Source organism: Elephas maximus, chromosome 2 (genome assembly GCF_024166365.1).
Source record: "Elephas maximus indicus isolate mEleMax1 chromosome 2, mEleMax1 primary haplotype, whole genome shotgun sequence".
Taxonomy (NCBI): Eukaryota; Metazoa; Chordata; class Mammalia; order Proboscidea; family Elephantidae; genus Elephas; species Elephas maximus.
In genome coordinates, this window is record NC_064820.1 from 224,948,373 (window position 1) to 224,963,394 (window position 15,022).

The 15,022-nt window shown below is 50.7% G+C and overlaps 1 protein-coding gene across 2 annotated transcripts in view; it reads right to left on the reverse strand.

The window, feature by feature from the left end:
- Positions 1-1,497: 1,497 nt before the first annotated feature.
- Positions 1,498-15,022, reverse strand: part of TMPRSS2 (transmembrane serine protease 2) — a 58,858-nt gene continuing 45,333 nt past the window's right edge. For both annotated transcript variants that reach the window (XM_049874914.1, XM_049874915.1), the window contains 5 exons: positions 12,429-12,604; positions 9,993-10,088; positions 6,250-6,392; positions 3,733-3,885; positions 1,498-3,071 (listed from right to left, as the gene is read on the reverse strand). In XM_049874914.1, coding sequence (XP_049730871.1) covers positions 3,060-3,071; positions 3,733-3,885; positions 6,250-6,392; positions 9,993-10,088; positions 12,429-12,604 — 580 coding nt within the window. In that variant the 3' untranslated portion in view covers positions 1,498-3,059. The remainder of the gene's footprint in view (positions 3,072-3,732; positions 3,886-6,249; positions 6,393-9,992; positions 10,089-12,428; positions 12,605-15,022) is intronic.

Genomic DNA, 15,022 nt, shown 5'->3' on the forward strand with positions numbered 1-15,022 from the left:
TTGGTGTGCAGCACCGGCCCATGAGCATCTCCTACTGTTCAGCTTAGTATTAAGTCACAGAGAAGGGCACTGTCAGCAGTTTTTAGATGCTTTAATTTTTCTTTCTTTTTTAATTAATTTGTTCAGGTAGTTAACAAATACTTATTAAGCACACCACTCTGGGTGTTGGGGAGGTGGCCGTGAACAAGACTGCCAAGTCTCTGGTCTCATGATCAACCCTCCCTCCAGTGAGAAGCCAGGTAAACTACCCTAGTGATACACAAGAAACAAAAGACAAATATCTGATGCTGATAAGTGTTATGCAGAGAATTAAAATGAGGTGACGTGCTAGCCAATGATGGTGGGCAGGGATGGATGGAGCACCCGAAGGTTGGTGGACAGAGAGGGCCTGCCTGAGAAGGAGCACTAGGGCTGAGATCTGAACGAGGGATTGGAGGCAGCCCTGTGAGGATGAGGAAGACCATTCTAGGCCCTTGGGAGGGAGTGAGCTGGCATGCTGAGCCCTGCTGTAGAGTAGTGGGCCGGAGAGACAGCGATGGGAACTGTGGTCACAGAGGAGGACAGGGGCCAGGTCACCTAGAACTTCATGGTCTGGGTAAAGAATTCTGGGATGCATATACATGAAGATATTATAAGTTAACATAAGGTCATACTGGAATCTGTTAAAAAAAAAAAAAACCCGTCACAGTCTAGTCGATTCTGACTCACAGTGGCCCTATAGGACAGAGTAGAACTGCCCTATAGAGTTTCCAAGGAGCACCTGGTAGATTTGAACTGCCGACCTCTTGGTTAGCAGCCGTAGCACTTAACCACTACACAACCAGGGTTTATACGTAGCTGAAAACAACACCAAGTGCTTTGCTCAGGTGGATATTTTTGGTATATTTAAGGATATTACTGTCTCACACAAAAATATGTGCTTCCTTTACAAACTACAACTTTTTTGTAGTAATTTTAATACATTTTGACATAAAGGACCCTGTCACCTGTCATGTATTGAGGACCTGCTGGATTGGAGGCTGGGGTACAAAGAATAAGATGTGATTCCTATTTTCAAGCACATGGAAAGCTTGCCACACCTCCTCTCCCACCCAGTCACAGTCCCAGGGCAATGGGATTGGCATTATTGGAGGAAGCAGGTCTGAAACCATTGAGCTAGCAGGGACTTCAGAAGACAGCTTTAGGGAGTGGAATTTGGACTTGGTTTGGCTGGATCTGAGGGAGAAAAGTATAGAAGACAGTTGGTGCTCTGGGTCAGAAGCCAAGAGAGGCAACCTTTCAGGGGTCATCCTCAGGGCATCACTGGGAGCAGACGGGACCCACCAGAGGATGGGTCTGCCCAGCCCCCACTCCCATCCATGTGACCTCTGACCAGCACCTCCACTCTTGCCTCTGCTGCACAGCGACCACGCCAACATCATTCCCATACAAGGAAAAGCAGGATGGCGAATGAACCACTTGCCGTGGAAAACATCAGCAATTCCATAAATACTTGGGGAAAAAAATCATATAATTTATTGGCAGGATATTTCACAGTGGAATTTTACAGTTTAAAAAAGATACAAAACAAGACAAACAGCAGTTCACATAAATAAAAGGAAGCACTGGAGAAGGCATGTTTCCGTCATGACAAAGTGTTTTCACACCTGGAACGGGAAGTGGGCACCCTGCAGGGTGGAGTTGTCTGCAAATCCCAGGGAGGACATTCCCACCCCAGCCTCAAAGCTCATGTGCACAAAGCTGTCCTGCCCTTCAATTTCAAGGTCAAGTCCTAGCAGTAGAAACTTTCATTTCATTCTTGAAAACCAGTGTCCTTGGAAAGGAAGTGGGACCACGGAAAAGCAGTCCTCAGGTTAGAGCACACTTGGCATATCCCTGCAGTGGAAATGAAGGAGTTGGAGTGGGCCTAGGGAGTCCAGAGTATATCCCTCTCGTCTTTGTCACAAACACAGGTGGCTTTCCTCAGCACATTCATTTACTAACGTGGAATTAGGAGTCAGGCATTGTGAAGAAGTAGCTCAAATACACCCCTGCTCCTGCTTTGCAAGGACAAGGAGAATTTCAAAGAGCTGAGTGTAGGCGAACTGCTTATGGGCGTCAAAAGGCAAAGATTCCCTCTGAGCACTGAGGTAGTCACATGTGGGGATGCTGCATGCAAACAGTGCATCTGGGGTGGGTGTTCCTGATTCCCCAGGCAGCCTCAACTGTCCATGTGGTTACCAGGCATGTGGAGGGCCAGCCTGGCACCCAATGGCCCCCATTCTGAGAACCCAGGGGGCACCATCTACAAGGAGGCTGGGAGGAGGGGGCGGGGAGTAAGGCTGGTCTCCAGCCAGGGGGCCCCCTACACAACACGCAGGGTCCCTGGGGCAGCGGGTGGTTGGGAGCTCGTGGGGGTCTGGGGTGAACATGTTTTGCCATCACTTTCCTGCTCCAAGGGCTCCGTCCACACTCTCACCCCCTCAAGGAGAAAAAGGCCATTGACCATTGATGCCCTTAGAGGTGACCATCACACCATTGCGCATGAAGGCTGGTCCCTTATCTCCAGCCCCCGTCTGGGGCTGCTCAGAAGGCACTGAAAATGACCAGCAAACCCCTGGTGTGGGGGAGGCATGGGGCGTCCCTGGGGGTCTTCCCCAGCCTCCAGGTCCCCCAGCTCTCTCCAGGGGGCGCATTTCCTTTTCTGTCTCAAGCCATCCAGCAGCTGAGAGGTCCCCATCTCCCAGTTCTCCCCAAAGTAGGCTCCGTGGTGGGGCCAGCAGGGGGACCCAGCGGGGCACGTCCAGCTCTTCAGTGCTCTGTTCCACAGGCCCTGAAGTGTCTGACCCCAGGCGCCCACACCCAGCCCAGCCAGCCACCCCTCTGGACAGGCGTCAGGGCCCCCATGCCATGTGGGGAGAGTGGGCCTCAGAGGAGCCTCTGTGGAGAGCACCCAGTCAGCCAAGTTCACTGTTTAATAAAAATGAAAGGACCTTCCAATCACCTCTAACCACACATAAAGCTCGGGGAATTAAAAACAGCCTCCATCTCCTTGTGTAGTGGTTTCACGGGTGTCTGGATTAGCTGTCGGCCTGTTCAACAAGGAAAAAGAAACTGATGTTATTATTATTATTTTTTAATGTTATGTCCTTAAAACACAAAAAAGGTAGGATTATTTTTTTTCTTAGATTGACAAGAGGCATTTGTAAGCTAAATAAGTCTGTGAGGCAGAGGTCACAGAGAAGGCCCAGGGCCTGCCCCACTTCACAACCAGCTTCCCTTGTACCAAAGCCTGGGAACCAGGGACCCCCAGCTGCTCCGCCACCTGGAAACTTGGGAGCCGCCTCATCCAGAGCCCCGGAAAAGGAAGAAGCATAGTAAGGACTCAATGGTTGCTTTGCTTCACTCCACCGATCACCCAAAGTTTGATTCGATGATGTCTGGGGGTAATTGGGTCAGCGGAACCAGGACCAAGCGTGGTCATGAGAGCACTGGGGAGCCCCAGGTACAGTTCTGTTTGCTCTGGACTCTGGAGAGCTGAGACCTGATGTCTTCACCAAGACCCACGGGCCCACAGGCCAATGACATTAGCTTACAATGATGGGGGGCGTTCATGGAGGGGGAAGCCGTGCTAGCTGCAGACACATGGCCAGCAGTCAGCTTCCTGGTGACACCACCACCCTCAGAGTCACCTGGACTTTGGTACAATCAATCAGTGAGAACTCAGGGAGGAGGAGCTGTGGGGGAAATTACCCTCATTTGTTGGTAAATCCAGTCTGTGAATACTGTCATGTTTCCATACACGCCTGGCCTGTTCACCTTGGCACATCCGGATCCCCAGCTCGTGTCCCCAATCAACCACCAGACGCTGCTCTTCAAAGTGACCAGAGGACCTCCACTGTCACCCTGGAGGGACACGCATCAGACAGCAGAGAATCAAGTCACAACCTCCTCACGCCCTGACCACCGAGGGTGCTGTGGGAAGTGTGAGGGGTGTATGTTAGTGTGGGTTCTGAGGGCACTGAGGGGTGTGTATGTGTCAGTGTGAGTTCTGAGGGCACTGAGCAGTGTGTGTGTGTCAGGGTGGGTTCTGAGGGCACTGAGGGGTGTGTGTGTGTGTCAGTGTGAGTTCTGAGGGCACTGAGGGGTGTGTGTGTGTCGGTGTGAGTTCTGAGGGCACTGAGGGGTGTGTGTCAGTGGGAGCTCTGAGGGCACTGAGGGGTGCGTGTGTGTCAGTGTGAGTTCTGAGGGCACTGAGCGGTGTGTGTGTGTGTGTGTGTCACTGGGTTCTGAGGGCACTGAGGGGTGTGTGTGTCAGTGTGAGTTCTGAGGGCACTGAGCGGTGTGTGTGTGTGTCAGTGTGGGTTCTGAGGGCACTGAGGGGTGTGTGTGTCAGTGTGAGTTCTGAGGGCACTGAGGGGTGTGTGTGTGTGTGTCAGTGTGGGTTCTGAGGGCACTGAGGGGTGTGTGTGTGTGTCAGAGTGGGTTCTGAGGGCACTGAGGGGTGTGTGTGTATGTCAGAGTGGGTTCTGAGGGCACTGAGGGGTGTGTGTCAGTGTGAGTTCTGAGGGCACTGAGGGGTGCATGTGTGTCAGTGTGAGTTCTGAGGGCACTGAGCGGTGTGTGTGTGTGTGTGTGTGTCACTGGGTTCTGAGGGCACTGAGGGGTATGTGTGTCAGTGTGAGTTCTGAGGGCACTGAGCGGTGTGTGTGTGTGTGTCAGTGTGGGTTCTGAGGGCACTGAGGGGTGTGTGTGTCAGTGTGAGTTCTGAGGGCACTGAGGGGTGTGTGTGTGTGTCAGTGTGGGCTCTGAGGGCACTGAGGGGTGTATGTGTGTGTCAGAGTGGGTTCTGAGGGCACTGAGGGTGTGTGTGTATGTCAGAGTGGGTTCTGAGGGCACTGAGGGGTGTGTGTCAGTGTGAGTTCTGAGGGCACTGAGGGGTGCGTGTGTGTCAGTGTGAGTTCTGAGGGCACTGAGGGGTGCGTGTGTGTCAGTGTGAGTTCTGAGGGCACTGAGGGGTGTGTGTGTGTGTCAGTGTGGGTTCTGAGGGCACTGAGGGGTGTATGTGTGTGTCAGAGTGGGTTTTGAGGGCACTGAGGGGTGTGTGTGTATGTCAGAGTGGGTTCTGAGGGCACTGAGGGGTGTGTGTCAGTGTGAGTTCTGAGGGCACTGAGGGGTGCGTGTGTGTCAGTGTGAGTTCTGAGGGCACTGAAGGGTGTGTGTGTCAGCGTGAGCTCTGAGGGCACTGAGGGGTGTGTGTCAGTGTGAGCTCTGAGGGCACTGAGGGGTATGTGTGTGTCAGTGTGAGTTCTGAGGGCACTGAGGGGTATGTGTGTGTCAGTGTGAGTTCTGAGGGCACTGAGGGGTGTGTGTGTGTCAGTGTGAGTTCTGAGGGCACTGAGGGGTACGTGTGTGTCAGTGTGAGTTCTGAGGGCACTGAGAAGTGTGTGTGTCAGTGTGAGTTCTGAGGGCACTGAGGGGTGTGTGTCAGTGTGAGTTCTGAGGGCCCTGAGCGGTGTGTGTGTGTGTGTGTGTGTGTCAGTGTGGGTTCTGAGGGCACTGAGGGGTGTGTGTGTGTGTGTGTGTGTGTCTCACTCAGTATGACTGTGCAGGTTTCACATCTCCACCAATAAGAGGTAATAGAAATATTGTGAGAGAATATTTTGGAGTATTTCGAATTTACAGGAGATTATACCCAGGATGAACAGGCATCTATATCAGCTAATTGGCACTAAAGAAATTGTTGCTTGTATTTTAAAATACTCAAAAGACTTATTTCTGTTCAATTGACACTTTTGCCGAATAGAAGTATTTCCGGAAGAAGGGGCGTCATAGGGTTTTCTTCGGTAGTGCTTGCTCCTGGCACCCAGGTACGTTCACACTGAGCGGACACCACAGCTCCCCAAGGGCCTGAGCCAGGTCTGCACCCAGCTGAGGTCCCCGGCCCCAGGAAATCCAGCGTCACGGGGTCTCTGCTCGCTCTCGCCAGCTCAGTCTGGAGTTGGTCAAGGCCAGAAGGCATCCTCTAAGGTTGAACAGGAGTCCCTGGGTGGTCAAACAGTCAATGTGCTCGGCCGCTAACTGAAAGGTTGGTGGTTCGAGTCCACCCAGAGATGCCGTGTAAGAAAAGCCTGGTGATGTACTTCCGAAAAACCAGCCACTGATGGCTCTGTGAGCACAGCTCCACTCTGACACATGGGGATCGGCCATAGTCGGAATTGATGCCATGCTCACTGGGGCCGGTAAGGCTGAATAAGGAACCTCCGTTACCTGGCAGGAGTCGATGTTTCCCTCCAGGTACCCTGCGCAGATCATGGTAGGAGTGACGAGGTCATTGTAGATGTATCTGTTGTTACATATCCACGTCTCGATGAGGGGCACTTTGGCTGCATTCAGCTCGTTGGAGGTTTTCCCTGAGGGTAGAGGACAGAGGGCACTTGGTGCTGCAAATGCTTTCTCAGAAAAAGTCAATGTCCTTCCTGGAAGCCACCACCACAGACACTGCGTACACGCCCATGTCCCTTCCCTCTTCCCTCCCCAGCCCATCCTGTGGAGCATCCTGGCAGCATCGGTGATGAATGTGCAAATAATCAAGGCTCGGCTGCTAACCAAAAGGTTGGAGGTTGGAGTCCACCCAGAGGCACCTCAGAAGAAAGTCCTGGCAACCTACTGCTAAAAGATCACAGTCACCGAAAGCCCTGTGGAGCACAGTTCTACCCGGACACACATGAGGTCAATGTGAGTCTGAGTTGATTCCATGACAAGTGGTGTTTTAGAGTTCAGGTTCGGGGCAGAGAGCTTCCTGCCTCTGGAATCAGGCTCTTTCTTCCACCCAAGGACTTGGTTCCGTTGGCTTGATTTTCCCAGTGTAGCTGCCTCTTTGCTGGATCATCCCCAGGGCCACACAGTGAGCTCCTGTACTTCCCCCCGTAGGTCCCTAGGTGTCTGCAGTCGACTTCTAACCAAAAGATAGGCAGTTTGAACCCGCCCAGCAGCAACACAGGAGAAAGGCCTGGCAATCTGCTTCTGTAAAGATTACTGCCAAGAAAACCCTAGAGAGAAGTTCTACTCTGTAACAGATGGGGTTGTCATGAGTCGGAATTGACTTGACGGCAATGGGTTTCATTCCTGGTTTTGGTGTATTTCCCTTTTAGACAAACCAGCCTTTCCTATTCTAGCCTATAGGGTTGCCATGAGTCGGAATCGACTCCACGGCAGTGGGTTTGGTTTTTTTTCTTCCACCCATCACCCCACTTCTCTGCTCTCTTGCTCATTAAAATTTCTCCAACAATTACTGACACCTGCTGTCTCTACTTCTTTACTTCCTGTCTTACTACGTCCACTTGATGTCTACTTGACACCCCAAACTTCACATGCTAAGACAGAACCCCGTCTTCCTGCACCCCAAATTCTGACCACCCCATCCTCCCCATTGCAGGGACTGGCTCCCCCCAGCCCCTACCACTGTCAGAAGAAAACACTAGAAGCCACACTTCCTTGACTTCTCATCTCCCTCTCCTTCACGTTCAGTCCATCAGCAAAGCTGAGGCCCCACCCCAAATGTAGCTGCACCTCCGTATCCACCCCCATGGTGGGGGTTGCCATCTTGTCTCAGGGGACCCCAGCAATGGCCTCCTCATTGCTCTTCTGCTGCCATTCCTGCCTCCTTCTGCCACTCCTCACACAGCCATGAGAGGGCCTTTAGCAATGTGGGTCAGGTCATGTCACCCCTGTTTTGGACTGAATTGTGTCCCTCAGAATATGCATTGCAGTCCTAACTGCTCTGCCAGCGGATGTTTGGAGATAAGGGTTTCTTTGTTATGTTAATGAGGCCACATCAGTGTAGGTGAGTTTTAAGCCAATGGCTTCTGAGCTATTATAAAAAGAGCAGCTTAGGCAGAGAAACAAGGAAGCACAGATTGGGTACAAAGATGCCACGTGGAGATCGCCAAGGAATGCCAAGGAGAACACCAGCGAAGCTGAGACAAATGTTACTCGTGGAAGTTCTGCTAGAGCAGCACCAGATAAGCTCAGAACAGACGAGTGTCCACACCACAGCACCAAGCATGACCTGGCCCAAGCCCACCTTCTTTTTAATTTATTGTGCTTTAAGTGAAAGTTTACGAATCAAGTCAGTCTTTCATACAAAAACTTACATACACTTTGCTGTGTACTCCTAGCTGCTCTCCCCCTAATGAGACACCACACTCCTCCTCTTCACCCTGTATTCCCCGTGTCCATTCAGCCAGCTTCTGACCCCCTCTGCCCTCTCATCTCACCTCCAGACAGAAGCTGCCCACATAGTCTCACGTGTCTACTTGAACCAAGAAGCGCACTCCTCACCGGTTATCATTTTCTATCTTATAGTCCAGTTCAATCCCTGTCTGAAGAGTTGGCTTCAGGAATGGTTCCTGTCTTGGGCTAACAGAGGGTCTGGGGGCCATGAACTCTGGGGTCCCTCAGTCTCAGTCAGGCCATTAAGTCTGGTCTTTTTACAAAAATTCGAGGTCTGCATCCCACTGCCACTGTTCTCCTGTTCCATCAGGGCTTCTCTGTTGTGTTCCCTGTCAGGGCAGTCATTGGTGGTAGCTGGGCACCATCTAGTTCTTCCAATCTCCAGCTGATGTAGTCTGGTTTACGTGGCTGTTCCTGTCTCTTGGGACAAGTCCTCCTTCTTGTTCCCTGTCCTTGCGCCCCAGCCACACTGGATTTTCTATTCCTTGAACATTCTTGCCCTCTAGGTCCCAGCTGGAATGTCACCTTTTCCCGCAAGCCTTCCCTGACCAGAGTAACCAGGCCCTCATTGTCAGGGTCCTGTCCTCTGCTATGTGGATGTCTATTGCTTCCCTGCTCACCTGACCTCTCCCTGCTCTGCAGACATCCATGAGAGGATGTGAGCTTCCTGAGGACACATATTTTTGTCATGTTTTGTTCATCACTGCAGTCCAGCACCGTGGGCAGTCCAGCACCTAAAGGTGTACTACAAACATCTGTTGCCTTTCCCTTTTATCTTAGCTGCCTTGGAGGCTTGCAGTCAACCATAAGGCTGAACTGCAGGAATTTTGTTTCAACAAGGTACCTGGATACCCACCACTGTCTCCCTGACACCTCTCAAATCACCCAGACCTTATACTCTTTTCCTTGTTTTAAAAGGTTTCTTATACGTGTGCCCTAAGTTTTTTGTTTTTTTTTTTTGGAAGTACAAGGATGTAAACCACCCATAAAATAATTCTTTGTACCACCAAGCACTTCCAACCCTCCCTACAAATGAAACAGCCAGGGTCCCTTCATCTGGGAAATGTTATCTGGAATGGAGGCAAATTATGACTGTGGGAACCAGGCAAGCCCACACTGGAAAGCCTAGTGCCTTCCACTTGCCTGTGGTGGTCTGGGCAGAAGGATGTGGACTTGACGTTCTATGGCTGACTGTTCACAGGTCATGGAGCCCATTCTCACCAAGACCATTACCAAGCGTAGGATGGAGACTTTCTGGGCAGCCCTTTATTAACTATGGGATGTGGACATGGGCTGAGAGAGGGATGGTTTACACGTCTTAAACTTATATGGCCTTTACATGTCAAACGGTTAACGCACTCACTGCCAACAGAAAGGTTGGAGGTTCAAGTCCACCCAGAGGCACCTCAGAAGAAAGGCTTAGTGATCTACTTCCAAAAACCAGCCACTGAAAACTCCATGGACCACAGTTCTACTCTGACACACATGGGGTCTCCATGAGTCGGAATCAAATCAATGACAACTGGTTTTTTTACACTTCAAAAATCAGTTCTCACACATTGTCCTGTTGGATCTTATCAGGAACACTGCTGTGCGTTCAGTAGGGTGGGTACAATTTTTCCCATTTAGCAGGTGAGAAAACTGAGGCACAAAGACTGAGTGATTTGCCCAAAGTCATCCAGGCACTTAGTAGAATCAGGGTTAAAGCTTGGACTTCCTACTTCCAAACCTGGCACCCTGTTATGAGAGACCAGTTTCCTGCGTGCTGGGAGCCTTACCTTTCTCTTGGGTGGCACCCCACCCAGAAATCCAGCAGGTCTGCGTGGGCTCCAGCATCAAGCCCGGGTTGGGCAGACACACAGGACTTACTCTGTCTGTTTGAAGAAGAGACAACACTGTGAGCTAGTCTGGTTTAACGGAAGCCTCAGGGGATGGTTTCCACCTGGACCGTTCCCAGGTAAGCGCTGCTGGGGCTGGAATCACCGCCATCTTCCCCAAGGAAATTTCTGGACTCCGATGTGACCTGAAACTCCCACTTTCTGCCCCCGCCTGGTGCCTTGTTCTAACAGGCATAACTCTTCTGAGAGTTATGCTAGTTACATACAGAATTATTTGCTAATTCTACCTCTAAAAATATGCAATATTTTCACGTGACCGAGGGTAGAAAAGACATACATGTGGCAATGGCCAAAAAGCTGATGGCCACGGTAGGTGCTTAATAAACACATACTAATAGACTGCTAAGTGTTACAGCTGCTAACCAAAGGATCGGCAGTTCGAATTCACCAGGTGCTCCTTGGAAACTCTATGGGGCAGTTCTACTCTGTCCTATAGGGTCGCTATGAGTCGGAATCGACTCGACAGCACTGGGTTTGGGTGTTAATAGACTCTAAGGAGCCCTGGTGGTGCAACGGTTAAGTGCTCAGCTGCTAACCAAAAGGTTGGTGGCTTGGACTCACCCAGTGATTCCTTGAGAGAAAGACCTGGCAATCTGCTCCTTTGAAGATTACCAAACCAAAACCAAACCCATTACCCTCGAGTTGATTCCGACTCACAGGGAACTCATTAGGACAGAGTAGAACTGCCCCATAGGGTCTCCAAGGTTGTCGATCTTTATGGAATCAGACTGCCACATCTTTCTCCCATGGAGCAGCTGGTGGGTTTGAACCAACAACCTGTTGGTTTGCAGCCAGGGGCTTTAGCCACTGGCCAAAAGGGCTCCTTCCATAAAGATTACAGCCAAGAAAACCTGATGGGACAGTTCTACTCTATTACGCAGGGTCCCTATGAGTTGGAATTGACTCAACGGCACCTGACAGCATCAAACTCTATGGAGTCACACGGGGGTCATCATGACTTGGATCCACTCCACTGCAACTGGTTTGTCTGTTTTTCAAATGGACTGTAGGGGGCAGTGGTGGTTCAGTGGTAGAATTCTTGCCTTCCATGCCCAGCCGATGCACCTCACATGTAGCCACCACCCATCTGTCAGTGCAGGTTTGCGTGTTGCTGCGATGCTGAAAAGGTTCCAGCAGTGCCTCCAAACTAAAACAGACTAGGAAGAAAGGCCTGGAGATCTACTTCCGAAAATCAGCCATGCATCACAATGGTCTGATCCGCAACTGATCACGGGGATGATGCAGGACCTGGCGGCGTTTCGTTCTGTTGTGCATGGTGTTATCGTGAGTCAGGGCCGACTCCATGGCAGTTAGTAACCGTGACTCCAAGGCGTAGGCTTGTCAGTCAAGGTATTACTTTATCTAGGTTTTCCCCCTTGAAGAGGGAGACTCAAATTCTAGAAAGCCATCAGGATCTGGTGGAAATGGAGAAATTGTTTCCATGGACAACAGGCCATTGCCCACGGATTGCTTTTTCTGTGTGTAAATCACTTCCCAAGTTGAACGCAAGCAACTCGTGGGGAGGGACTAGGTTTTGTGTCTTCCGTTCCTGTGTGTGGCTAGAACATTGCAGACCCTTGGATGGACTAGAATAGGAGTCGAGGAAGAAGCCAGGAGCTAAGAGGAGGTGTGTTTGCTTTTGTTGTTTTAAATTATCCTTATTTTCAAGTCTCTTACTTTTGGACGGTACATGAAAAAGAAAGTATCTTTACAAATGATAGACAAGTGGTTCTCAAATGGAGGTAGATTTGTCCCCCAGGGAAGATCTGGCAACATCAGGAGACATTTTTAGTCATCACAACATGGCAACTGGTATTGAGCTCACGCCCTACAAGGCAGAGGGTAGGCTCCTCTACAGAAAATTATCCAGCCCTAAAAGGAGCCCTGGTGGCGCGGTGCTTAAAAGCTCAGCTGCTAACCAAAAGGTCAGCCGTTCGAATCTACCAGCCGCTCCTTGGAAACCCTATGGGGCAGTTCTACTCAGAATTGACTCAACGGCAACGGATTTGGATTTTTTTTGTTTTTTGGCTAAATATCAGTCAAGTCCCAGCTGAGAAACTCTGCTCTAGACTTTTGTATCTATTGATTAAAAACCACTCTATACAGTAGAGAAAATCTTCCCTCAACACAGCACTCACTCATTTTCAGGTGACTCGGCCTCTGCTGAGCCCTTCCTGCCTTCTCCAGCACAGCACCCTCACTCAGCTCAGCTCCCTGGCTTCCACTCATCACAGCACAGCTATTTCCAGGCAGCACCTACTTATTATTTGGCCAAAATTATTCACACTCCTGAGCCAGAGGAACAAAGATGCATACCGTTAAAGGTCAGCGGTGCCTGCAACTTCATAAGAGCAACGTCATTGTTCTTGGTCTTGGAATCATAATTTGGATGAGAAATAACTTTCTCTACTTGGTGCCCACTTCCATATACCATGGAAGACTGCGTCAAAATCCCCGCGAAGGCTGTCCAATACCATGGGCTGGAAAGAGGTCTGCAAAAGAAAGATATACAATACTCAGCATCTCAGAACCATGGATGTGAAGCGTGCCCTTGAGAAACTTCAAAAAAAAAAAAATCCATAGTTGTTGTTAGCTGCTGTTGAGTCAGTCCCCAGCGCACGGCGACCTCATGGACATTGGAACAAAACAGCGCTCAGTCCTACACCATGCCCACGATCGGTTGCGGACTGGACCATTATGATCCATAGGGTGTCACTGGCTGATTTTCAGAAGCAGATCGCCAGGCCTTTCTTCCTAGTCCATCTTAGTCTGGAAGCTCCACTGACATCTGTTCAGCGTCATATAGAAGCCTCTACCGACAGACAGCTGTTGGCTACGCATGAAATGCATTGGCTGGGATGGAACCCGGGTCTCCCTAATGGAAGGTAGGAATTGTACCACTGAACCACCGCTGCCCCCTTCAAAAACCATAAGCTGGAGCCATGATTCCCAGAGGCAGTACGGCTGGCCACAAACCACACAGGATTGTCAAGGAGGGGCCTCAGCTTCTTCTCACCCTCCCCACATCCAGAGTCCCTCCTGTCTCTCCCCACCTCCCCACAGCCTCATCCGCCACGCTTTCCCCTCTTTCAAGACTCGCTCATGTTTTATCTCATCAGTGAATCCAGTCTCTCTCATGTTCCACTAGGCACCAACCCACAAACCCTTCACAATTTCAAGAACACTTCTTGTGCCTAAATCTCTCCCTTAGCTTCCATACCTCCCTCTGGCAGGACTGGGTCTTACCTATACATGCCAGAGCACTGCCTGGCACACAAACCAAACCAAAGCCCGTTGTTATCGAGTCAATTCCGACTCACTGCAGCCCTATGGGACAGAGTAGAACTGCCCCACAGAGTTTCCAAGGAGCGCCTGGTAATTTAAACTGCCAGCCTTTTGGTTAGCAGCCATAGCTCTTAATCACTATGTCACCAGGGTTTCCTCCTGGCACTCAGTAGGTGCTTAATAAATATGCACTGATGAATAGATTCTAAGGTGTAAGCTTACCAAGCAAGGTATTACTTTTATCTAGATGTTTCCCTTTTAACCAAAACCAAACCAAACCTGTGACTGTTGAGTTGATCCTAACTCATGGCAAGTAGAATGCGAGCAGATCGCCAGGGTTTTCTTCCGTGGTGCCACTGGGTGGGTTCAAACTGCCAACATTTAGGTTAGCAGTCGAGCACAAACAGTTGTGTCACCCAGGGGCACCTTTCCCTTTTAACCAAACCCCAAAACCAAGCCTGTTGCTGTTGAGTCGATTCTGACTCATAGCGACCCTATAGGACAGAGTAGAACTGCCCCATACAGTTTCCAAGGAGCGCCTGGTGGATTTGAACTGCCGACCTTTTGGTTAGCAGCCGGAACCCGTAACCACTGCACCACCGGGGATCCTCAAATTCTAGAAAGCCACCAGAATCTGGTGGAAAAAGAGGAACTGCTTCCTTCAACCTTTACACTAGCCCCTGGGGAGACAGAGTGCACACCTGTTGTACAGGTGCAGACTCCAGGGTCAGGGACGGTGGGTGCACTCTTGGGGGACGAGAAAGTGGCTGCACCAGGAGCCAAGGCAGAGGATGGGAGTGCTTTCAACCAAAGGATGGGGTCAGGGCAGGTGACTTCAACTGAAAAGACTCTGCGGTCACTTCCCTACAAACGCTGTCAGGGGCCAGGCCTGCTGCTCCTCTGATAGGTCAGAGACTGCTGCACACACTCAGACGTGCTCGTGTGTATACCACCTGACACACTGTTCACTCACTGTTCTCTTTACACGCCTGGGACCTGTGTGCCCATTACCTCGTTTGATAACGTGAAGGTTAGCCTGCCCTTGATCCTCCACTCACTTCTCAGTGTAGAAGAATTCTGCACCAAATTCAGTTCTTCTGGGGCGTTAGAGGCAACTGGAGAGGAGTCATCCCACCCAAGCCCAGCCCCCCATCACCCTTGGGGCTCAGTGAGACCCTGGAGCACAGCCCACACCACTGTGAATCTGCAAACTCACTCGTGGGAGGCATAAAAGCCCTGGCCTGCGCCCCCTGGTGGCCGCTCCTGTTTTCCTCGCCCTTCTCGTTTGGTTTAAAAGCAGGCAGTTTTCTGTGACTCTCCGCCTCTCTCCTCTTCCCGGATTCAATACCAGCCGGGTCCTCAGAGCTCACATTTCCTGTGAACAGCCCATCTTGCCTTTTCCTGAGCAACTCCTGCGCTGCTACGTGCACACACACACACAGACATAAACACACAGTGCACGCACATGTACACACACAACACCTGTATATATGAACACACACACATACACAACACACGCATGTACACACACGCACGTGTGCACACACACACATCCTTATTTGGCACTCCCATTGTGTTCCACATACTTAGGGACATTTCACCTGATCCAGGCTGAAGCACCTTAG